Genomic DNA, 26,794 nt, shown 5'->3' with positions numbered 1-26,794 from the left:
CTAACAGGGATTCAGCAGATGAGTCAGACACTTAATACACAGTAAATAAAATGCTCACGACCGTGTTCATTAACATTATTTAATATGGCCTTAAAGGGATAGTTTGGGTGTTTTGAAGTGGGGTTGTATGAGGTACTTATCCACAGTCAGTGTATTACCTACAGTAGATGCCGGCCGGCACGCCTCCAGTTTGGAGACAGAACAGACAGGAGTTACTGACAGGGATCAACGCAATGTACTGCTGTGGACGGGGCCGGCAAATATTCTAAATACAGCGTACACTTAAAAGGATATCGATTTTATTAGGTGAGCCTTTCTTTTAGGTAGCTAAAATACATTTTGCTGCCGACCCCGTCAACAGCAGTACATTGCTTTGCTCCGGTGTCAGTACTCATGTCTGTTTCTCCAAACTAGGAGCGTGCCGACCGTCATCTACTGTAGGTAATACACTGACTATGCATAAGTACCTCATACAACTCCACTTCAAAACACCCAAACTATCCCTTTAACCCATGCTACTTATCTGGAGGATTATATCATACATGCAAGTGTTTTTTGAAGTTCCAGGTCTCTTATTAAAATACATCTTTTCATTGATCCATAGTGTTTGTTTATATGTATTTATTTTGTGGATTCATTTTGTTACCATACCATGATACTTGAGTCTTTCACTGGTTTTAATTTAACCATAGGCTGTGTTTACCAGTTGTAATGCCTTTGTCACTCTTGCTATTTGACCATGGTGATCATTACTGTCAGGGGCCTCTTCAATCCATGTAACATGACCAAGTCCACATAAATAGCAAAGACCAAATTGATAAAAGTGATGGGTATTGTTTTGATGTCATTGACTCTTTTGATTTTGTTTCTGATTGGTGTAATATTTGAGCAAGGAAAGAAACAAAAATATATTGAAAGCAAATAAACAAAAAAAAAAAAACAGCTTTATTTCCTGCAAGTAGATATTGACAAGATAGTTAGTGTTTCCCTGACCACATATTGTCATCTGTCCATGGTTTACCTTCACCTTCACTCTCTCTCATTACCTCTGCTTTGCACATTACAGTGGTGGTCTACCATATACACTCGCATTATTATACTGTATGTATGGAAAAGCATGTCCAAGCTCTGGTTACAAATTGTAACCAGTTCCAACTCTGAACCTCGAAATCTAAGCATATCCCTGAACACAATACATTACAAAGAGGAGAAATACATCAAGAAGAAAAGAAAAAAAAAACAGAATATATTTATGTTGTGATTTTGCAGCTAAACCAACAACATCCCAAGTCTTATCTTCTGGATGTTGTCTTGTCTGAAACAGTGCTCATGGCTCTCTGTACTGTACACTCCAGTGATTAATTTTACATGGTCCATCTTCACTTTTCCCCCCACGCACTCGCATGCGTCAAAGCAGTCACATTTATTTGTTTATCTCTCTGTCGTCTGTGTGTTTGTCTCTATATTAACCAATAATACACAAAACCTGCATTTTTGTCCACTCAGTGTCAAACCTGAAGGTATCAAAGGGAAGGTGTTTTTACAGTGGACGCTGTGTGTGCTTCTGCAGTTATATGATATATGTATGACCATATGAATTACATATTTATTGAGTACATGTGCAATACAGAAATTCCTACTGCAACTCATGAGTTGTATGTGACTGTTTCAAACATTGATACTTATTCGTGTTAGTATATCAATACTTCAGTGTAGTGTCTACAGGAAGATAATTGTCTGTGTTTTTAAGCACAGTTTTTTAATGAAGTGAGTATTTCCACAAATGTATTCTTCTTCTATTCTCTTTCCTGTGCTATGTGTGCCCTGTGCTGTTAGAGAGTTCACGCCGTTAACTGTATTAAACAGGGGATTAACGCCCGGGGCTCTGGGTCTCTAGTAATAGCAGACGGAAATACTGATCAAAGGCCTCTAACTGTGCCGTGGGTGTTCGGACTGCCTCTGTCTGCTTCTCTGCATTACAAGAAGATGGAGCTCGGAGGCTGGGGGCACAGACAGAGGAGCGCAGGAGCTTTCTGTAGACTCACTCGTGATTGGACAGATGAAGGCCGGACCGTGCATAATTAGGGCAGGATAACCGGTTCAGTAGGGGAAGTATAGGAGGAGTAGTTGTTGCTGCAGGTGGGTTGAACAGATGACCTAGCAGCCAAGCGTACATGTACAGTACGTGTTTGCGTGTGTTTGTGCATGTGTGGATGCAATGCCCATCGGGGGGTGAGCTCCATTCCCTTCCCTACTGTGTCCCAGAGGACACGTCTGACACCTCCAGGTTGCCCCACTTCCTTACTCTGTGTTGACGGGGCCGGTAGCAGCAGGCTCCTCTCATTAGATGCAGCTTTAATCAGGAGCAATATCCCGTACAACCCCTCTTGTCAAAGCATTAGATATATGGGTTGTGGATATTTAAGATGCTGAATCTACTCAAATAATGCATTACAGTAATTATTATTGTATATGCTGGGATATATGACTCATTTTGTGTCATCATAGCATGTGTTAATTTAGTGAATTATAGATGTTTGTGTGTGTCCTTGTCTGTATGCTTAAAGTGGCGATCCGATTTCAGTCCTGGTTGATTTAGAATTTCTATTTGAGTGAAAACAATTGTGCTCTGAGTTTTGAAGTCTGGAGTCTATTTGTTGATACATATGGTACCGTGTTCAAGAGAAGAGTCCATATTTACGCACCCTTCTTGTCGTATTTACGACCTCGTAAGTGGAAAGTTTCTAAAAGCTCAGAGTTCTCGAGTTGTGACGTGTTTGTTGACGTTGTCAGAAATGGCTGAGGCCATGGAAGTTAATTTTTCGATGCATAATAAGTTAATATATTGTAATTTTAGTTGTATATTGTTTTTCTTCGTTATTTTATAATATGTCTGAGGAAAATGTTGATATACCCAACTCTTCTTCCTCTGTCATTATGCCTTTGCATTTCCTGCATTATGTTACCCACTTGCTTGCTTGCTAAATTGATAGCTTCTGTGGCTTCTAGACGCCGACAGTAACGTTAATATTGCCGTTGCTTAGCAGCGGTGTTCTCGCGACTTAACCACTTGAATGCCAAGCATATCGTGTACTCGACTTCCTATGTTGTAAACACGAGCTCACAGGTTTCATTTGAAGGCACCAAAAAGCATTGCGTCCGAAATTCCATACTAACATGCTATTTAGTGCGTTAAAACAGTATGTGATAGTATATTTTTATATTCCAAACCTTATTATGAAACCAATATCTTGTTAATTGCATACTATTTCCGGTGAAATATTACAGTATCCAAACGCTGGACACCACGGTAGCTTAAATATCCCACAATGCAATGCGGTAGTGAAGACAACGTTCATAACAGACGTTGACGGACAGCTCTGTAACATCAATAACACTTCAATTTAAGTATAAGTATAAGATTTCACTTTGCTAGGTGTAATATAGTTTATGAATTAATTCAGACTTTATGATTCTCACAAATTGTCATTTTGGTCACATGAGGTTGGCACGGGTTACCATGGTTACACGTCTCCAGCCAGCAAGGAGGCTCTCAGGGAGTGATGACGTAAATTACTGCCGAGTGCGTCCGAAAAGATACATACTACCGTTTATAAACACAAAGGCATATTGAACAGTAGTACACATATTGGGTATGTAATGCATAATATGTGATTTCAGATGAAGCCATGAGCTTCAAGTTTTGAGAATTGTGTGCATACTTCCATTTTTTGTAATGGAGAAAAACTGTAATACAGCATTTTTTCCCAGATATGTCACCACAGACACCCAGTTAGTAATACTGCAAGTATATAAATATTTCAATACTTTCCTCAGTGGGCCACAGACTCAATCACTATTGTGTTACCTCCTTCAGCGATAGATAGTCACTTAACAGACATTTATTTAAATAAAACTCTTTGAGATTGCCACTTTAATATGTAATGTGTACCCCAATAGTGAGGTCCAATCAGTGTCAGCAAGGAAAGTCTCTAGACACTTCCTTTTTAAAAATGTTCCCTTTCTCTACATTCAGTTCATGCTTACATTGACCTAGAATGGTGCAGATAATAAGCTCCAGGTCTATGCTTTGCATATCACTGATAATACATATGTGCTTTACATTCTCTCCCATGTACTTATTGCAGTATATTTAGCTGCAGTCATTAGGGAGCTGGGGGATGCCTGCTACCTGCAGCAGTTGTAAATTGATCTTACCCTTAACTCTGCCTCATGTTCATACTCTCATAAGAAACAATAACTACAAGTACTACAGATAACAATATTCCACCTACAACCACCCCTACATCTGCTAGCTCATATTTCATGACAAATAAACTCCTCCGAAAGAAAGTAATGAACATGTAACCCAATGATAGTGGGTTTTTTTATATTAACTGTAGGTACATATCTTTGAAAATATCTGTGTTGTGCAGATGGAAATCATGTCAGGTATCAAAAGGAAAATATAAGAGAAGCATTTATACATGTTATATTGGAGGTTAACACATTAGAGAATCCTGTTAAGTTTAAAGGGATAGTTTGGGTGTTTTGAAGTGGGGTTGTATGAGGTGCTTGTGTATTACCCACAGTGCAGTAGATGACGGTTGACGCGCCCCCAGTTTGGAGAAGCAGACATGAGTGTTACCAAAGCAATGTACTGCTGTGGACGGGGCCGGCAGCAAAACATATTTTAGCCTCCTAAAAGGAAGGCCCACCTAAACAAATCTGTATCAGTTTAAGTGTACGCTATATTTAGACTATTTTAAGTTGTTATCTATGCTCTCGCCAAAGCAACCAGACTCCATTGAAAAAAACAGTAATTTTTACGGATTTGGATTCACGAAAGTCATACAGTAGCACAAACAAACTAACCGATCAAGGCAGCGCTAGACTAGCAAGCCCCGTGTTCTGCGAGGTCAAATTACAGTTTTTTTCAATGGAGTCTGGTGGCTTTGGCGAGAGCATAAATGGATAGAATGGCTTCAGTTCCCACCGGAAAGGGCTGTCTAACAGCAAGGTAAACCGGTGAAAATGTTCTAAATATAGTACACACTTATTGATTTTTGTAGGTGGGCCTTTCTTTTAGGTGGTTAAAATATGTTTTGCTCCCGGCCCCGTCCACAGCAGTACATTGCTTTGCTCCCGTGCTGGTACTCCTGTCTGCTTCTCCAAACCGGCGGTGTGTCGACCGTCATCTACTCAAGTACACTGATAAGTACCTCATACAATCCCACTTCAAAAATACCCAAACTATCCCTTTAAATCTTAATTTAAAGCTGCAATGCCACTTTGGAAGTCAAAGTCAAATTTGCCGCATCAATTTGCAAGTTCCTCCATTATCTGCTCTTGGCAGAATATATATTTTTTTCCAGGTTGGGGAGGGGCCAGGGTGGGTGAAGGTGGGGAGGGGGGTATGAAATGCATTTGAGCAACAGAAGCGGAGAAACCTGGAATGAGTGTGAAATAAAGACCGATTGTGATGAAGGTGGTAAAAGGCCGTGAAAGCTAGGCTCCCTGCCGATTCTGCGGAGCGATGAGATGAGGCCGAGCCCTGCTCTGGCTAATAAGTGTGAGCAAGTGCAGCCAAGAGGCCTCAGCCAGTAGCCACACAACACCTATTATCAGCCTTCCTACCCAAAAAATCCATGTGTTTCCATTTACGGGGTATTGTTCAAGCTGTGTGTGGGGAAGGTTCTTCAGTGCGAGCACGTTGACACCTCTCTCCTTGTGTCTGTCAGCGCTGACAGTCTTTAATAGTCTCGTTGAGGTCAGCCTCCTGCCATGTGTGGATAGTTTGAAGAGAAGAGGGCCGGGATACGCGAGGACAATCTCGCTCCGCTGACACCCCGCCGAAGGAGGACGGGAGAGAGGAATGTTTCTGTTGGTGCTATTCCGTGGCCTGTAATTGTCTGTAAGGTCTGTAAAATAGGATAGTAGAGCAAAAGGACTGCACTGTAATGGCGGGGCCAGGAGTTCAGACAGTCCACAGGGGACTGACCAAGGAGGCGTGTGCTGAACCAATGAGAGAGAAAAATAGGGATGTTTGTTGTGTGTTTTTTTGTGTACGTGTACAGGACACATTCCAATAGTAGTAGCAAAAATGTCTTTTTGTTCATTTAAACAGATCCAGTCATGGGTGGAAGGGCCCTGCTGGTGGTAGCTGTGGTGGTATGGCTCGGCCCTGACCCCACTGGATATAATGGTGCAGTGGAAAATGTCCTGTCAGTTGATGGAGGAGCCGCCTGTAGCAGCAGGAAGGAGTGTGGCGACAGGGGCCATGTGTGTTAACCTCTTTCCTTGTCACTTTTTCTGTCTTTCTCCCTCCCAGCCCCCCTTCTCCTCCTTTCATCTCCACCTTTTTCTCTTTCCCTTTCCGCCCTCGTTCCCCCCAGACTCCACTCCCTCTACCTACACTCCTCCGTGACAAATTACTCCTGGCGGTTGATTTGTTGGTTGTCAAAAGTGCTCCTTGCGCTGGCATGAAGGTGGGGTGAGCAGGAGAAGAGGGTGCAGCCCCCCCTCCCTATTCTGCCTGTCGTCATCACCGGTCCCTTGTCTCCCCCCCCCCACACACACATGTGTGTGTGTGTGTGTGTGTGTGTGTGTGTGTGTGTGTCGCTACAGCTCGGTGTTGAGATGTCTCAGTGGAAATTGATATTCTGTCTCATAAGATCTCATTAGATCCGATGTTGTCCATGTTTAATCAGCTCACACATTAGGTTTCCAACCCTTCTTTTGACAAGGCTGCTTTGATACGTTCTAGCTCGTGTCAGGAGCTTGAGGAGAATCTTTTGTTATTTACGGAGGAGGAGCTGGAGGAGGAGCAGGAAAGAAAAATGCCAGTGAGAGATAAAGACTTTAAGACAAAACTATGGATGTCAGTGTGGCTAGTAAGCAGCAGCTCCCAACAAAGAAATCAGTATTTTTCTGGATGATCTGATGAATTTTATAGAAGCTGCTTTGGAGACGTATGTATCATAGTACACTTCATTTTGCCACTTCTGCCTGGGTGTGAATATAAATACACTTAAGGTGCTAATTATTTACCAACAACATGCATACAGTAGGGGTGAGTGATACGGATTAAATATATATTAGGGTGTATGTGATATATGTGATTTTATATTGTGATGTCAGTATGATATGATCAGGATGGTAAACTGTTGATATAACCAAATGAGAATTGGCTTATCCAGTGAATGAAATACCTGACAAATAAAGATATTTAATCACATTCATTCAAAAAATCCTGGGAATCCAATAAAGCAGTCCTGCTCATTGATTTGCAAATAGCCTAATACAGCCAGAGATATTAAAGGAATAACTACCTCAGTATCAGCTAGACCGTTTTGAAAGATGAGTAAAGCAAAAAGCACCAAACAGTCTTTGGTTTCGGCTTGTTTAATATTTTTTGCTTTTGTCTGTTTTACATCATTGTAACAGTATGGAAAAGTATGGAATTTGATTTTAGTGATTTTCCAGGTTGGATAGGTATAGAAAAAATAAAAGAGAGCATGGAAATATATTCCGAATTTTTGAAACTAAATTGATCACACAAGCAGAGTGTTTTTCATGGCGTTTGGAGCAGGCAGCCAGCGCAGCCAAAATGTTTTAGACTATGTGAGAGAGCACGGGCTAGAACGAGGTTGGTGTCGTCTGAAGCAAGGCAAGAAATATGGCAAAGTCAATGGACTTTCGTTCTCTATTTTAGTTCCATAGTGAATTGTACATGAACATTCTTTCTGTTACTGTAGGGGTTGAAAGTATACAGTTATTTAAACTTACATGTCAAAAACTGAATAACATTGCAGTTTTAATTATGCAGCTTGAATGAAATGCTGTGCAATGAACTTGTCTGGGTTTGGTATTAATTGATTTGTATGAGCTACAGTACCTAGCTACAATCTTCTGGCAATCATATGGCAACATAATAGCATAGGCTACATAGTCAGAGTGTACCATACATGTTGGATTTCTTTTTAGAGAAAGGTCTGGAAATTTGAGCCTGGAAAAGTATGGAAATTTGAAATGGAAAATATGTGGGAACCCTGTTGTAAACTGAATATCTTTGGGTTTTGGACTGTTGGTTGGACAAACAAGACATTTGAAGACGTCCCCCTGGACTGCTGGAAACTGTGACTGGCACGTTTCAATATAGTCTGACATTTGATAGACCAAACAATCGATCGATTAAATGAGAAAATGATTGGCAGATTAATCGATGATGAAAACGATTGTTTGTTGCAGCCCTGGTGTAAATAGTACAGCAAAATATGTGACGGCTGACAAATCTCTTCTATTTCTATACCCTAGTGCACAGTATGTGACGGTATAGTAATAGTATAGTGAATGTGTGTTCATGTGCAGGATACTCTGCTCTGAAAAGCTCTCCTACGAGTCTTCGACCTTGAGATTTGTCCTGTGAAGTGGATGATGACTGTGCTGATACCTGAACACATGGATCTGTCCTAACTTGTGTGAAATATTCACCATCGTTCAGCTCAGTCAACAAGTAATATTTGAGCTGTTGTCTCCCATTAGCGTATCAGTACCTTTTCACATCCAGTAGGTGTTTTTACTGTATGATCTGACGCTCCATGACAATAAATTGATGGCGCTATCTGCGGAGCGTGCGTTAGTCAGATGGGATGTTGTCTGCGGTGACGGCGGTTTAAGCTCAATCTGAGGTGATTTTATTTCATCGCGGGGTGTTTGCCATTTTGAAAAGAAACTCATCTCCTTTCAGTCCCACTTGCTGCTTTATTCACTAACTGTTTCTCTTTTGTGCCGTTTCCTCTTTTTGCAAAAGTAATAGAATATCAGTTTCCCTTTCAACCCCGGCTATACAGCAGCCAGATTGCTTTGTGCATCGCCATCAAAACACAGAGGAGAGCATTGCAATCCACTTGTGTTCAAAAGTCTGAAACCATCGTGTCTCTCTGTCTTTGTGTGTTAAAAGAGGGGTTAAGCTTTTATCCTATAAATATGGCATGAAAATCCCACTGTCAACGACGCATTAATTCTAAGGCCCGCATTAACATAAAAACGAGGGCTTGTTATACAGTGAGATTTCAATAAAAAGAACACAAAATGCATTTAATGAAATTCAGATGCTGGGCCCCAGCTCCCTGAATCTCATTAAATGAGCTTTGTGCTGTTTTTCCATCTCCTCTTTTGTAGAAGAGGTCCTCGAGTGCCCTTAATAATGTGGCAGATTTCATCATATTCCTGATTTAAAGAGGACAATGTCTGTCTTGTTCACTTGTTCTCTTCCATGCCCGAGCCAATCTCCACAGATGTACTCGCATAGTTTTTCTGGATCTGGCTCGTGATAATATTCCATCTTGTGTGGTGCATTTTCTTTTTTCCCGAAGTTTTGTTAAGGACTCTCCACTAACCCTTTCTCTCCCTCTTTCTCTCCCCCTCTGTTTCTCTCCGCATAGGATTTGGCTTCATAACTTTCGAGAGTGAAGACATCGTAGAGAAAGTCTGTGAAATTCATTTTCATGAAATCAATAACAAAATGGTAAGTCCACTCATTTTTTTTTTTTCAATTCCAGGTGGGTGTTGAAGGATTAATATTTGATTTCTTCTTTCCTCGAGTATTAATAGCAGAGGAGGTGTGTGCATGTTCATATGCAAAGGCTAACACACACACACACACTGTGTGGGTCTCAGGGATGGGGAAAGCAGTGGTGTGTACTGCCCACAAACCGTGAAATTGTGTGGCTGAGTTCTGCCTGTCAGGCTGAGGGACGGGAGAGTGGAGCCTGTCCCTCTCTCTTTCTGAATCCCCTACCACACACACACACACACACACACACACACACACACACACACACACACACACACACAGGTGGAGATGTCCAGGGATGCAACAGGGAAGCTAGTGGCAGAGAGTTCATTAGTCAGGGATTAACACCTTTCCACAGAGTCCCAGTGATGCTTGTTTTATTTACACCAGTAATATGGTCATCTCTGAGCACCCTAGAGTTCAGCAGCAGTGTTCTAAGCCATCAAGTCTCTTATGATAATTGACAGGAAGCGACTTCACTGTGACATTAGGTCCTCCTTCACCCAGTTCCGCCCTGCAGGCCTCTCTCGAGAGACAGAGAGAGAACCTGCATCATTTGAGCGGTTCTGTGGATGGTGATTGACTGGAGGGAATACTTGTCTTACCCTCCTCTCTCTCTCTCTCTCTCTCTCTCTCAGACAGTGTGTGTCTTCACTCTCTCCCAGTCTTTTTTCCTGACTGGCTATGTGACTGACAGGACCAGCGTAGTAGAACCATGTTCACCAGGGACCAGCCCAGGTCACATATGACCCCCCAGTATACTCCGTGCGTCTCCGAACTGCATCACAGTTGACGCTCAGGACCGCGACCACAAAGTGTGCCAAGAGTGTGACAGGAATAACTGTATGCGTATGGAAGATATTCTGTCACAATCAAATGTCTCAGATCCTTTGACACATAGGCATGAACACACAAATCTCACACATCAACATGAAGCATGGATGCACACGCCGGAGCGTCTATTTATGCACACAAAGCAAAACAATTGCTGCCAACGCTGTCAATTCTTGATTTCACAAACTATTTCCGCACAATTTATGTTGCAAAAATTGCTATAATAAGACATTTGTTACCGACAAATCTGATATCTAACCTCTGGAGTACATTTATCCCTCTCCAACTTTTACCATGCAGAAAAATTAGCCTCATTTAAGTCCAACCCACAGCCCATTTGTAAGAAGTTCTAATTAGATAGATCTAATTAGATTGGATTGTAAACACTAGTCCTAATTAGGGATGCAAATTTGCTTAACAAATAGTTGGCCAAGTTAATGTTCAATAATGTAGTAATCATTAATAATTCATAAAATCCTTTGTTTTTTTCTTTAAACAATTTAATATTGGCTTTTTTCACAGCAGATCATTGATTAAATAAGGTGTTTGAATCAGGAATGAAAAGAAAACACAAGCAGATTATCTGAATTCTTAAGGAAGACAAAATCCCAAAATGATTCCGTCAGTAATCAACAAATAATCCAAACATTGCTAATAATTTTGCGCCACTCGCAGGCCTATAATCTATACATAGATTAGATGAAAGTATATTAACTGGACAGGTCAAATACTTCAAACTAGTGGGCATCCTCTGGGTCTGAGAAGTGAAGCCAATGCGGAACTGCCTTAAACTCGCATTCTTTCTAATAGCCAGCAGGGGGCGACTCCTCTGGTTGCAAAAAGAAGTCTGATTGTATAGAAGTCTATGAGAAAATGAGCCTACTTCTCACTTGATTTATTACCTCAGTAAACATTGTAAACATGAGTTTATGGTCTCAATCGCTAGTTTCAAGTCTTCTTCAATACAGCATGATGTTCATTTAGTAAATTATGAACCCATTCAGAGTTAAATAGACCATAAAGCAGGGTTTGTTTAGAGCGTGGCTACCTTATTATTGACAGGTCGCTACCACGACGTTGTCCGGTCTGGGAGTTGCCTGCATTTTCGTCTTACAACTTTAACCCTTTCACAGTGTATTTTCAGTTCATGAAAGTTAATTACAACCTTTTTGGTCGCCTAAAAATGTCTTATTCATCGTACGGTTGTACTTAGCTCCACCCTCTTGTGTTACTTCTGGTTGCAAAAAAACAAGATGGCAACAGCTAAAACCAAGATGGCGACTGCCAAAATGCCAAACTGAAGGCTTCGAAATTGTAGTCCACAGACCAATAGGTGACATCACGGTGACTATGTCCCCTTCTTATATACAGTCTATGCTTCAAACAAAGCCTAACTCATTCTTGTTGTGTTGACAAAAAAATATTGTATGCCGTAACCAACAGTAAATAACTGTTATCTTAAAATAAAATAGGCTTCCCCAATGTCCTGACTGCGCAGGTGGAAGCTTTGTATGTCACAAATAATGTTACTGTTGCACAAACTTTAATAGCCCAGGGAATCGTTGGCATTTCCATTCCATCACAAATGCACCACTTACTGGCAATGTTGCATTTTTGAATTATTTTTCAGTATTATTGGAGCATGTATAAAGTAGTGTAGATAAGCAAAATTTTGAAAAACATGAATGCTTCTCCTGGGAACGCATGCATCCATACCTGCAAAATCACCAGCAGCAAAGTTGCTCATGTCTCTGTTTGCACTGAGAGATGCAGTGAAATTAATTCTGGTTATAGTACCTTTTTTTAAAATAGGCACTTGCATCGTGCCGCCCTTTCATGCATTGCAACTGCAATTATTATTATAAGAGAGATATTTTATGGAAAGAGGTGAAGATATTGTAGGTTATTTATATTTGTTCTGCTCTTGTATCTTGCCAGCTATATCAAAGCTGTCTCTGATGCATCGCACAACAGTCAGTGTATACATCTGACGGTCACGACGGTTACTATTATCAATATTTAGTAAACCCTTGGTACTGAAGTGACCCCTTTTTGACTGGAAGCTTCAAGTCTCTTGCACTTGTGACCACGAGCAGCTGTGATGTGATACACTGTTGTGCATCGTGACAATTTGTACTTCAGGGTGCCAGAAAATACATCAAGCAAGAGCAGCATTCCTACTGTAGCCTGTGTGTAGTTACTCATAAAAGAAAATGACACATATGGAAACCATGTGACCCGTGTGGGAGTCCCTTAACAGAAAAGATGAGGATTATTGAGGGGGTATGGTGTACAAGGACAGAGCGAGGGACAGTTTCCAGAGGCTTTTGTCACCTTTGTAAGGGGTCCCTCTTGGCAACACCTACTGCACATTAAATTTCCTGTAGGATGCAGGAAATATGTGTGTCCCTCTTCTGCAAACTGCTGACGTCTTGGAATGTCAGCAAAGAGGAAAGAATGTTAAAAGCATTTTTCAAAGACACTTCAGGTTCTACCTCAGTCGCACAGAGGAGAGTACTGGTTATCCGGTGTCTGAAGCGCCAGCGCACAAAATAAAAAATGCCTCCTGTCTTCATCCTTATGAAGTACCATACAGAAATAGACCTCATCCATCCTCCCTGCGAGTGTTATCTAAGATGGTTCTTGAATAATTGATGCAGACAGAAATTCCACCCCACTTGGGAGGGTTGTTGGATGTACAGGGCACCCCACCTTCTCCTTGCCCCGATCCCTCAAGGGCTCTGGCAGTGTAGTGGGGTCAGTGCCCACTCAGATGTGAGTGACGGTACCTTTCAGTGACTTGGTCAATCACCCCTGTGTTCATGTGCCACCGAGGCCTCGCTCTCAGGAGCACTTCCTCTCTGTCACTGTGAGTCCGGCCTCATATATAATTAAAAATAGGGTGCTGCTTAGCAAGAAGCTCTCAACCTGCCCCACCAGCTGCACCGACTTCTACATTGCTCCCACATCTGTAGACTGTCAACTCAAGTCAATTTTATTTATATAGTCCAATATCACAAATCACAAATTTGCCTCAAGGGGCTTTAAGACTACCTTGCTTTATGCAGGATGTGATAAATGTATGGATTATGCTGTGCATGGCTCCACATGATTGTAGAACCATTCTCTAGCTTCAGCAGTACCTACCCTTGTATTAAAACCAATAAATATTTTGGAGTAAAAATAATTTCTATATGTCTATATCATACTGTAGTAGGGATGTCACAAGAACCGATACTTTGATACCAAGACAATGCCAAAATTCAGAGAATGTGACAGTACTCGTATTTCTACAGTACCGTAAGTACCATCAGGGCTCGAGACTAATGCTGTCCCGGGGACGATAGAAAATGTGTTTAGGACGCAGTAAACTCACTATCTGCAGCGTCCAGGGGGCGCACTGTATTTTTTCCCTCATGATGCTACATTGAAAAACAACAAATCTATGTTTAAATTGGCAGGACGAGAGCGTTAGCTGTTTCCTGTTAGCTCCGTGCAGGACTGTGCTGCTTACCGGCTGCTAACAGCTTACTTTAACTAGCTTTCGTCCTGCCATAGCCATCCGTCAACAGGAAAATAAAAGCCTCTTGTCTACAAGACGGCTCATAGTGGGTTCTGTCAGCGTGCCTGGCCGGGTGGCTGGCTGACAATCCCCACAGACGCAAGCTCGCTGTCGCGCCAGTTTGTGGAGCTTCTCAATTGCAAAAATGTCAATCACTTTTCATAAAACTGCCAATATTCGAAAACTATGCAGTTGATTTCACGCCTCAAAAATTACCAGAAGTGAATTTAATTATGAAAAAAACATACCGGTGTTCAAACCGGGTAGCCTGGCTTTAGAGCTGCCGTGGTTGAGTCGATCTCCTCAGCCACTGCAGCTCCAAAACTCTGGTTAGCATCATAGCTAGGCTACGTACCATTACTGTTTAGGTTTAGAGGCTGAGGCAGAGTAGGGGCGGGTCATCCTGCAAGGCATACTGGGTCTGCGCCCGCGCATGCACAGAGCGGATCGGGCAGCTGGGACGGATCGGGCACTTTTTTTTGCGGTCAGGCTCTATTCAGTATTGGGTGAAGGTTAATTCTAACGTTATCATGATGTGTTCAAATGTAATCTCGTAAAATTTAGTTTTTTGGCGAGAAACTTGAATAAATCCAGTTGTTTGAAGGAGATGTTTTCATAGTAATATAAAATAGATATTAGAGAGAGAATTATGACCTGTTTAACTTCCTAACCAAAACCACTATCAAATTGGTATCGAGTATCATGGAATTTCACTGATATTGGTATTGACTACTAAATTCCTGGTATCCCTTTGCTGTAGTAAGACAGCACCTTAATACAGCCAAGAAAAGGTTGTGAATTCCATTTTCCTAAGACAGGAGTCCCTCTATCACTCCCCACCCTGCCGTTATGCATGCGCAGCTAATTCATAATAATACCTATCAAGTATTGGCTCTGATGAGCGAGCAGTGTGCCATTAAAATGGACTCACATCGGTTTTAGTCAAGTGCTTCAAGGTAATGTTCTTTAATGTGTCATTTTTAATATTCTACAGTGGCGAATGATCACAATAGGGGGGAGGAATTTTCTGTTAGTCGTCAATTTCTCACTGTGTCTTCCTGACATGACCAACCAATTACTGCGCTGAGGAGCCGAATAAGCTCTGACTCTCCCACTCGCTAATACAGGTAGGCATTCATACATCAGCCTTTAATATATAGATACAGATATACTCGGCACATTGTAGTGAAATAAGCAGAATTATGAGAGAAAAATAGCATCATGTAATCCATACATTATTATAGATGTTGCATTTTTATTACAGCACCATATAGTGCTTTTTTTTTCATTGAGGGAGTAGAATGAAAACATAGTAAACATGCTTTGCGACCTCTAAATGTAAAAAAGGGCACAGTACAGGAATCATAATTTATGATTTACTTTTTAACAGTTAACTTGTGTTTCTATGCAGGGCTAAGGTTGAATCATATTAACAAGAAGATACATTTTAAAAACCTGTTAGGTCTCAACTCATATGTAGATTTCTTTACACTTTGACTCACATTACAGAAGTGAAAGACAAGATGATACCAGCAGGATAAATCAGGCTACTGTAGAAAATGAAAATGTTCTTGTTTTCTTGATCTAATTTCTTTTGGAGACCACTTTTAAACTCCTTTTGTGAAGTGTCCCACATCAAACAGAAAAACTGAAAGTTGCAGTAAGTAGCTAGAGTTGAAACTATTACATTATAGTCTGCTTTGACTCTTAAAGCTCTACTTTTAGGACAGTTAACTTGCGGTTGGCAGATAAGTACCTTGCGCAGTGTTTTTTGAGTTTCACTCAGGCACTTGTGCAAGGACTCCCAAGTACTATACCAAAGATACTGAAGCTTCACTAGCTAGTACATTCAGGTGCAAAACTGTTGCAATCTATGTTTGCCACAGCCCGAATGGTGACGTGCAGCATTATTTCAGTTACTGTTAGCTGTGGAGAAGAGGAAAAAATAAATTGTGCAACCAAGAACAGAGAAACACTGACAATATGACATATGAGTTATGCCTGCTAAAAACAATGATTTATGATCTGCACGCATCATTAGCACATCAGCAGCTCAAATAGCCCTTCACCTTTGCTATTTACAAGACTTCTGTGTAGACATGATCCAATGATCTCAGGGAGAAATATTCACAGAGCAGTCTACACATTTGGAGTTGTCTTTTAGGTGGAAATTGACACAGGCAAGTATTTTTGTTCCGACTTTAACACCGTGGGTGTTAAGCTCCTGATTTTGGTGTTTTATGAAATTTCCAGCAGCTGCTTGACAGTCATATTTTTGGGTGGGGATAAATGCAATGAGAGCCTCAAGAAAAGGCTGCTACACAAATTAAACAGACTTATACTTAAAAAAAAAATACCTTTAACCTCCAGAGAGACCTCCAGAAATTACAACAGAAATATGATATGAAAACAAAATAGAAAATTGAATCAAATCAATTCAATGTCATTGATAGAGAAACATTATGAGACCCTTTAAGAATATTTGCACATGTTAAGGCACGATTTAATAATGTGAAAGACACTTAAAGATACAGTGTGTAGGATTTGGTGGCATCTAGTGCTATGGTTGCAGATTGCAACCAACTGTGTACCCCTCCACTCACTCCTCTCTTTCCGAGGCCATCCCTACCATAATAACACTACTTTAGGAGTCAGATGGCGGCTGGTGTTACCATGGTTTTGCACTCTGCGGTTCACATTATGGCAGTCTCACAAGCATGTTGGAGAACTACGGTGGCCTTCAGGTAACGTAAAAACGTGAAAGTCTCTCTCTAGAGCCAGTGTTTGGTTTGTCTATTCTGGGCTACTGTAGAACCATGGCAGAGCAACATGGCGGACTCTGTAAAGAGGACCCGCTCCCTATGTAGATATGAAGGGCTCATTCTAAGCTAACGAAAACACAATTCTTAGTTTCAGGTGATTATACACCAATGAAAACATATTTATGAATATTATATTGCATTTCTGCTAATAGATCTGAAAATCCGAAATATTACGCAATGGCCCTTTTAAAAGTCACAGTACGCTACAAGATACTTAGGAGTAGGAATATTATAGGAAAATTGTATTGCGCTTAAAATTATATATTAATTCTAAATGATGTGTATAATTAAATTTTTCCTCTGTAATAATACTGATAATGTCCTTTACAGTGACTCTACGCTAAATTTGAGGAGGAGGAAAAACATAGCTTCATTAGCCCCTATGTCAGAAAGGTACAAGTCTCTTGAACATCACAGCTGGGTGTGATCACGTGTCGCCTGTTGTACTTGTGACCACACCCAGCTGTGATGTACTGTGGTAATATAGTACCATGCTACAACACTGCTGCACAGGCTGTGTAAAAAGCATGTAGTCACCTCTAGTTACCAGGGCGAGCCAGATATTTTAAACTGGGTGAAGATTCTCTTTGAGCACTTTAACAAGCCAACATTTAGTCCAATTTAATCAAACTCTGGTGCAGTTTGTCTGATGCAGTACGTGTTTTGTTTTTTTTATTTGGTCCGCTTTAATTTGTGCACTGTGAAACCGAACCAGACTAAATAGAAAACAAACAAAATTTATAAATTTCACTCTGATTCGGACTAGCCAAACAGACTACGGCTTGTGAAAGCAACCTTTAATGCAAGAAAATAAAATTCCTTGAAAACATAATGGTGTAAAAAGAGCCAATTTGATGTTTACCAGAGACATTCACTTGCAGTCTTTTTCAGATGAAACTGTACAGTTCATAAGATTACATTTTCCAGGAGCAGTGCACATAGTTTAACATCATTTGATCCATTTTGTGGATTTAAATACATTAAGCTGTGATAAACATACATGATATTAGTAGCCTATAGCCTGAAAGCTATAAGTAGTGGGTTGTGTGTGTGATCAGCTAACCAAACCTGACTACTTTGAAGTAAGGGTGATAAGGGTGTTGATATGCTGTACAGATTTTAAAGCCCCTTGAGGCAAATTGTGATGTGTGATATTGAGCTGTATACGTAAAATTGACTTGACTTGAATCCATCTTCTGAGTTTGCCGATGGATAATAAAGTTTACCACCCTCGAACTAGAAGGCCATGAAGTCAAGCGTGTGTCCGTGTGGCGTTCGCTTACAGTAGGTCTCTTATGTTATATAAATCACCCCTGGACATACTTGGTTATAACCATATAGAATAAACTAGCTATTACTATGTAAAAGCAGATTTCTGCAGAGAGGAACTGAAGTCTCTGGGTGTTGAAAATGTCTTTGAAAATATATTTTTTTAAGTTAAATCTTTAACAGTGTTTGAACATCAAGTGCCTAATAAGGAAGTAGGCCCACCCTTCGGAGGAGTTTCAGTCCCTCATGGAGTGCTGCCTTACAGGTTCTGGACTGTAAGTAATTGGATGTTTACCCTTCATTGAAGAAGGAAAGCTTTGAGGGATGAAGGATGTGGAAATCCACTTCTCTCTTTGCACTCCAGGACGTCCCATCAAAGACGCATGATGTTCAAAATCTGCTGATTGAGGAGGTGATGGAAGCCATTTGACGTCAACCTGATGATCATGGCATTGCTTTTGAATGTGTCTCTCAGTGTGTATCGGGACAATAACATCTTGGTATATAGACACTTGCCAAGGGAACGAGTTTTGGCACCACAGGGAGCACCTGGTCCTTAGAATGACCTCATATTCGGTAGCTTTTACATAACCATGCAGAGATGTCATCAGGCATAATGACTCCTGTGAGATTGCTGGCCATTGAAGGCGTCATTTAACCTCTTTATGTTACGTCCCGATTCTTTTATTGACCATGGATACAAGTGTTTCAGCCTGGAAGGTCTGCAGTAAATACCCTCTTTATAAAATACATGACATACAGTTGTTGTTTTGACTGGTTCACAGAGGTCTTAAAGTGACACTCCAACCAAAATCTGTATCTTTTGATGATGAGATACTGACCCCCTGGAGGCTTGAAACATTTGTAACTGGACCTGTAATAGAGAACAGAGGTTCTGGGCCAATTCACAAAACATGCTAAGCTAAAAGTTGCTCCTACCTGCTGTAGTTAAAGCCGTTTCTCACCAGTGCGAGGCGAAAATGTGGTGCGGGAATATGGAAAATCCACGTGCATATTTTCCACTTTCAACCAATTGAGTTTCCTCCTAAATAGTGCCGTGTCCACTGTTTTGGCTAGCCTCATTCCGTGATCAAGATATAACATTGGTAAGTGCTAGCTGCTGGGCGACCTCAAGCCATATATTGTCCTTTATTTGGTTGTAAAGGTGGTAGTGTTTGTCGTACATTATTGGGTGTTGAGAAGGGCTCGTACCATTGTTATTCCGAAACACCAATAGTCCGAAAAATGTCCCATTGGACCAAATAAAAGCCCATTTGTCCAACAGTCTGTTACTCCGAAATGACACACACTCGCTGAGCAACTAACAGAAGCACTGACTGTGGCTCATAGTGTAGAGCAGGTTGTCCACCAATCGGAAGGTCGGTGGTTCGATCCCCGGCTGCTCCGGGTCACATGTCCATGTGTCCTTGAGCAAGACCACTTAACCCCAAATTGCTCCCGAAGGCATAGCCATGCATGGGCAAAGTTGGCACCTTGTATGGCAGCCTCTGCCATCAGTGTGGGAATGGGTGAATGCTGTAATGTAGGGTAAAGCGCTTTGAGTGGCCGGAAGACTAGAAAAGCGCTGTATAAATGCAAGTCCATTTACATGGCTAATTATTATGCAGAATGACGGCGATCAGTTGGAACAAAGGATTTCATTGGTTAAACATATATTTCCGCAGGCGGGATTCTGCTGAAATTGAGGTCCGTTCAAATATTTTTTCCCCTGCACGAATGTTCTAAGCATTCATAAGAACCCACAAAATCAATTTTTATAAATTTCTGTGTGAATTTTTTGGACGAAAATCCTAAAATTAAGGGGTGTGTACTTTAGGACCCCCAAGTCACAAAGTATTTTAGCTCTAAAAGTATGTCTGAGAGATGTAATCCAGAGGATTCCTAAGTCACTAAGACTTGCTCTCAATTAGTTAGCTGCTTTGTTGTTGTTGCGCCAATGTTTTTGGAATAACAACTTTTAAAAACATATTTTGATGATGGTGAGTTAATAAAATTCCAATTGAAATCTCCCAATAAGTCAAAACAATCCAACAACGCAAGAGTTGGTTTGCACAACATTGCACTACTGTGGCTCCAGATAAAAAAATGTTTGCATTGATGGGCTTGGAATATCTCAGCCATCTGTCAGAATTATTAATTGAATGGTATATTAAGTGTACTACAACTCCAATTGAATTAAATAAATAAAGCTGGTTTTGTGGCCATCGCTGTTTTTTTAAGTAAAATTGGTGCCATATATAGAAAAGTATGAATATCATATCAATATTGTACTTTATTTCATGTATGAAATCTTTGACAATTTGTAAAACATCTAAAATCTAACTATAAAGCAAGGAATCTCGATCTGTCTTTCTCTATGTCTTTCTGTATATCCTTTGTACATCTCGAGAACCGCTCATACGATTGGGGGCTTATATTACATAAAATGTCATATCTCCTGAACGCTTTGTGCTATTGCAACCACATTTGGTGGACATGTGCAGATATGATGTGTGAGTGACAATGGCTAATTTGTAAAATAATTGCTCTTGAGAGGAAACTCTTAGGAATTTGAGGACTCCTAGTGATAAAATAAGATCCTTTGTGAATATAATCATATTTTGGAATCACAATGGATTTCTATAGTGACATGTTTTCAAAGAGGAAAGTATCAAATTTTTTATCGAAAGTTCTCAACAGCAGTTCTCCTGCTGTAAAATCCCATTTTCATCAATAAATTCAGTAGTTCAAGTCAAAACACAAATTTTCACAAAAATATGACTAAATTCAACACAACTGAATCCTTACAAGTGACCCTGTCAAGCATGCATGCAACCACATGCCATTCTTAGCTTTTTAGAGTGTGTGTCTCCTGCTCTTTCATTGGTCAGAACGTCTCAATAGACCTTTTTCTTCACATAAGAAATGGCTTTTTTTTTAAACATTGTTTTAACTTAGGAATCAGTCATTCTGTTCTTTAAATCGACCACTTGTTGGTTGTGAGAAGCCTTTTCTTTAAGTGAGTAATCCCACACCGCTATGCCTGATATTGTGCATTCAGAGCCGCGACATTTCCTAACTATGCAGTCTATGTGTTTTGACTGTTCAGCTGGGAGTGGGTGCTGGAGTAAATGAATCACACAGTTTCCTTTCTTCAGCCTGCCAGTCTACTGATGGAATCCATTCACTAGTGAAGCTAATAGTAGCTGTACACCTCCCCTTCTACACACACACACACCCCACACCCACAACACTCGTCCCTGAAGGACAGCCATTGGCAGTCCATCCCGCCCACACCTTCCTGCTATACCTGCAAGGTTAATATGTATAGAAGATGTATTGAAAGGTCATAACTAGAGTGTTTCTCTGCTTTGTATCATAGTCTTACATGAAAACAAAGGCAGTTGTTTGTTTTATTCATCAGTGGGCTGTATGACATGCAGGTGCATGTTGTCTTATGTTTGTGTGCATACAGTATGTGCACCTCATAATTTCAATATAAAACTTGGTTATTTGTTAGATAGTTATTTTTGAAAGAATAACAACCTCAGAAAGTCCTGTTTCATAACCAGAACAAGACAGCAGCAAAACAAAATGAAATATTCTGCAGGGATGCTGAAATATTTGAGTTTCGATGATGGAGGTGACATGAAATTTATCGCTGATTTGTTGTATTATTTATTTGTCTCACCTTGAATTTAAAAGCTTAACCAAGGACAAGGGCTGCAAATTAGCTTCAGCAAGATGCCCTATTTAGTGTACATTCCATCTTTTGTATTTGTTTTGCCATTAAGCAGTGTTCACATAGTACTGTGAAATGCACAAACAAATGAATAACATGAAGAAGCCTTACGACTAAACTTTTAAAGGCAGAGTTGGTCAAATATTTTAGTAACATTTTTTGTTATTAGTTGAAATTTCCATTACATCCTGACAGCAAACAATAAAGCAAATGCTATGACAAAAAAATAGAAAAGAAATCTGGTCTCTGTGGCTGTCACAGGACTGTTATAAACCCGTCCAATCATTTCATTTGGCCCAAATGTACTGATTGGACGTGCTAGCTACCTGCCTACCTGCATGCACTCATTGTGCGTCACCGGAATCTTACACAAGCTGCTAGCTTGACAGCTGTGAGCACGAACAGTAGTCATGTTTGCTGTTCTGTTCATTATGATATGTTTATGTTTGTAATTGTAATTTTGGGGGAGTGGTTTTGGAGGGGCTGTCAGTGTTGCTGACTTGCCAACTTTCTCTGTAGATTTAGGGACTTTTGGAGCTAGTTAGCCGCTAGTACTGCCAGCTACTTTCATTGGAAAAGAGTTGGCAACACTGGGCTCATTGTTTTGGTTGGATCCTTTTTAAAAATCTAGTGAACTCTTGCTAGTTTCTCAAGATCGTCCAACCTACCTTTAAGTGGGCATCATGAATATGAGCGTCAGTAATTACTTCCAGTATCCACAGGCTACTATACCAGTCCAGTCACACATAAAGGCGTGATTGACACGATATTGTGCAAGGCAAAAGCGGGCAATAAGAACACCGTTCTTGCTTTTGGCATGTCATTTGTACGCCATGTAGCCTGTACTGACTGCAATGTAAATGCATCCGCGTAATACGCTACGCTCAGAGCTAGTAACGCTTATGGCGGGCTGAAGGACTTTCAACCAGGAGACCGGTGTTTTGCTTTGTAAGTTATGACAGTGACATTTGTGGTGTGTTTTCAGTACTCATGTTACGTTGTTACGTTCATATTGTACTTATTTTAAGCTCAACCATGATGTTTTTGTGGTTTTGTTGCCTAAACCTAACTGTGGACATTACCCTAGTTTTGTTGCGTGGCATATAAATGAAACGTGGAATGTACCTGTAATGTTGTGCTATTTATACGCCTTCCTGTGAGATCGGGTTGACTATACAGTATGTCAACATCTGTCTCTTTATAGCACACATCGTTTTTGGGGTCATTTCCTGTTGTTGGTTTGGATTACTTTTTACTCCTGACGAACTGGGTTGCAGGTTGCTTGGACGAGATCCAAGGCCCACTTTTTTAAACCGCCTTGTGTGGCACAATGCAGTCTGAATGACTGCTCCAATGGCTCAAACTAACACAGTAAAGAGTTCCCAGTTATGGTAAATTAACCATTCAAGAAATCACAAACAGTATTTCAAATAACTTTCAATTTATATACACTCTACTGTTTGGCTTTCTGTTTTTCCTCCATCTCCTGACTTTATCTGGAGTTACAGAGTGACACAAATCTCAAAGATAAGCTATCAACTGCAGTATGTCAGTGCAGCGGAAAAGGAGGAAAGATCTCGATATATATATGTTGAGAGCACGCAGTTTGAGGTAACCATACCTTGTCAACACTGTGTGGCAGGAATTCACTTCAACAGTCAGCTGTCTTGCAAACTGTATGTAAGTGTGTATGTGTGTGTTTGAGGCTCTCCTGGGTGCACAAAACGATTTTCTGGCAGTGAAGTCAAGGCAGGTTAAAGGGGTGCCCCCTTTTTTCTCTGCAAGGCACAATGATGCTCAAACACTTCCTTTCACTGACTTTTCATAACAGAATATTGTGCTGCCTTTATAACATAAAATCCTAGACAAGTTACACACGCCTCAATTCAGCACATTCAGTAAAAATGATAGCTTGTAAATGTAATGTTTCCCCACTGTTTATGTGGCAAAAGGTTCACTCCGTGAAACTATCCACGTGGAAAAATCTGAACCCCTGTGTTCACGACTGCTGAACCTTTGCGGTGCTTCATTGTCAGGCTCAGAATTGTCTGTTCTCCTCTCTTTGACTTAGTTCACTCTTGAAAGCTCCCTCACACGCGCTCCTGTGTGTTTGAAGCAGGTGAACACCCACACACTCACACCACCACAGATCCACGGCTCCTGGCTGGGTTTAAATCCATGACAAGGAGGAGCCCTCTCCCTGAATATCAAAGATCTGAGAGCATGTAGGCATGACTCACACCCGGGTCTGTCTCGCTCCCAGCAGGCTCCCTGGCTACTCGTTGAATGTGGCTGCCGGAGGACGCCGAGCAGACGCCGTCTCTGAACTAGACTGTGTTTGTCGCCCATGCTATGTGAACACGTGAAAGTCTCAGCGGTGTACTGAGATTTTCTAACCGAGCCATTTGTCCCACCCAGTTCCTGCTTCCATGCCGGGGGGTCATTGCTGGACGATAAAGAGCGCCCGTGCTCTCTTCAGCACAATGTCAAACCATTCCAGGCGAGCGAGGAGGGCAGAGTAGCTGTGACAGCTACAAAGTGGCTGAGGGAACTGTGTACTTTAGCCGGTCTGCTTCAAATGAAAAGGGCTGCTAACAGCAACAAATCACAGCTCTGCAACGCAGCAACTTTCCCTCTGTGATAGAAACCTTTTTCATTAGTGCTCCCTCTTTACATTTCTAGCTCTCTGCTGGATATACAGAGCTTGTTATGCTATTCATTTAGCACAGCAACTTCGTGCAGATGTGAAGTTTTATTTCAACTCGCAATAGCACGTTGTGGGTGCGAATGAGTTTGTGCGTGAATAGTAATATGTGCACCGCCAGCCTGTCAGAGTCGCGAGCCTATTTTGTATGGACACGGGGCTGCACCTTGGTTGAGGTGTACACAGCGCCGGCGCGATAGCCTGTCTTGCGCAGCAGGCCGGGATGACATGTGAATCGCAGCAGCCGAGAAAGCCCCGCTTAAGTGGAGGCAGTAGGGAGAAGCAGCCGAAGAGCCAGGAGGCAAACAGACAAACAGATGGACAGGCCGATGCCAAGCAGGCAGTGGAGCAAATAGATTGTGCAGCATGGTGAACAGACTCAGCCTACCAAAGAAACAACCAACAGACACAAGACCGTGCCACCCCTTGTCAGCCGATCGTGCTTCTCTATAATTCGTCGAGATGGGATAGATACGTGGTAAATAGGGCTCTCATCTTCCCCCTTCTCCTCGTCTGCCCCTGTCACATCCCTCATTTGATATGTGTTATGTAGGAGGAGGAGGAGATGTCAGTCTTGCGAGATGGGAAATGAACAAACCTGGATGTGTGAGAAAGAAATGCAGGAGAGAGATGGGTGCTGCGGGTGGAATTGGACGGTGGGGCACTGGGGACTTCAGCCCAGCAGATACAAACAGAATCATAGACACACAAAAAATAACCATATTGAGTTTTCAAACACACTTTTTGACCAACTTCAGATTTCAAACACACGACCCTGCATGGCAAGATTTAAATTAAATGAAAAAGAGATTTTGTCAAGAGAGATTATTGCTTTTTGAGATTATTCTGTTTGGATTAAACAAAGAGCTGCCTTTCACTAAGAAAGTGGACATGCTGCCACACAGCAGCGGGCCTGTGGTAATGGCACTGCAGAACAGAGCTTCTCCTACCTTGATGTCTCAGAAACACTTGGAAAGTATTAAGCTTGTATTTCCCCGAGGCATCGGGCACATGCTCACTGGAGCAATAACCTTTGCTTTAATGCAGGAGGAGCATGATTGTAAGTTTTCCTTAGAGACTTTCCCTCTAAAATGCGAGGTGCTCAGATTGACTCAGTCTTGTTTTTCCCTCTATGGAAAACATCTAGCGCCGTGCAAGTCAAATAGAAAACCACCTTAAAGAGCTGAGACAGCCCTGTCAGATCTGTCTGGTTGTGTACTTACACAGTCTAATGCTTTGCCTCTATGTGTGTGTGTGTGTGTTTGTCTGTGTGTGTGTGTGTGTGTGTGTGTTTGTCTGTCTACATAGGTAGAATGTAAGAAGGCCCAGCCCAAGGAGGTGATGTTCCCACCTGGTACACGAGGGCGAGCCAGGGGTCTGCCCTACACCATGGATGCCTTCATGCTGGGGATGGGCATGCTGAGTGAGTCACAAACACATCTGCTTACACAATAACACACATACTCATCCTTTTATATAACATATTTGCAAATACAAACACAAAATGTAAGCTGTTTTTTGAGGGTGGTGGTTATGGGTGTGAATCACCAGAGGCCCAACGATACAATATTATCACAATACTTAAGTCACGATACGATATTAACATGATACTTAAGTCACAATACAATATAATCACGATACTTAAGTCACAATACGATATTATTACTATGCGATATTATCACGATACTTAAGTCACAATACGATATTATCACGATACTTAAGTCACGATACGATATTATCACGATACTTAAGTCACAATACGATATCACGATACGATATTATCACGATACTTAAGTCGCAATACGATATTATCACGATACGATATTATCACGATACTTAAGTCACAATACGATATTATCACGATACAATATTATCACGATACTTAACTCACGATACAATCTTATCACCATACGATATTATCACAATACTTAAGTCACGATACGATCTTATCACAATACTTAAGTCACAATACGATATGATCACAATACTTAAATCATGTTACGATATTATCACAATACTTAAGTCACAATACGATATTATCACAGTACAATATTATCACAATACTGCAATTTTAAATATTTTGCAATATGCTGAGTATTGCAATAAGATATACTGTGATTTATTTATTTATTTCTAATGCAAATTATGCAGTTTGTCCTCATCTGTTTAATTTAATAAGATACAGTTTTAACTCTGATTATCTCAGAGTTTTCAGAGGTTCAGAGGTTAATAGTTTATATCATAAAAGATCGATACTTAACATTTGAGCATCGATACAATATTG

General features: G+C 41.0%; 1 protein-coding gene across 14 annotated transcripts in view; it reads left to right on the top strand.

Annotated features, from left to right (window-relative positions):
- The window catches only part of LOC141753162 (RNA-binding protein Musashi homolog 2), a 333,482-nt gene that overhangs the window by 229,493 nt on the left and 77,195 nt on the right, over window positions 1-26,794 (top strand). For all 14 annotated transcript variants that reach the window (XM_074611562.1, XM_074611557.1, XM_074611560.1 and 11 more), the window contains 2 exons: window positions 9,447-9,529; window positions 25,819-25,933. In XM_074611562.1, the coding sequence (XP_074467663.1) occupies window positions 9,447-9,529; window positions 25,819-25,933 (198 nt within the window). The remainder of the gene's footprint in view (window positions 1-9,446; window positions 9,530-25,818; window positions 25,934-26,794) is intronic.

The sequence above is a fragment of the Sebastes fasciatus genome, chromosome 16, assembly GCF_043250625.1.
Source record: "Sebastes fasciatus isolate fSebFas1 chromosome 16, fSebFas1.pri, whole genome shotgun sequence".
NCBI classification, from domain to species: domain Eukaryota; kingdom Metazoa; phylum Chordata; class Actinopteri; order Perciformes; family Sebastidae; genus Sebastes; species Sebastes fasciatus.
Note: the sequence above shows the minus strand (reverse complement) of the source record. Positions and strands in the feature narration are given on the sequence as shown.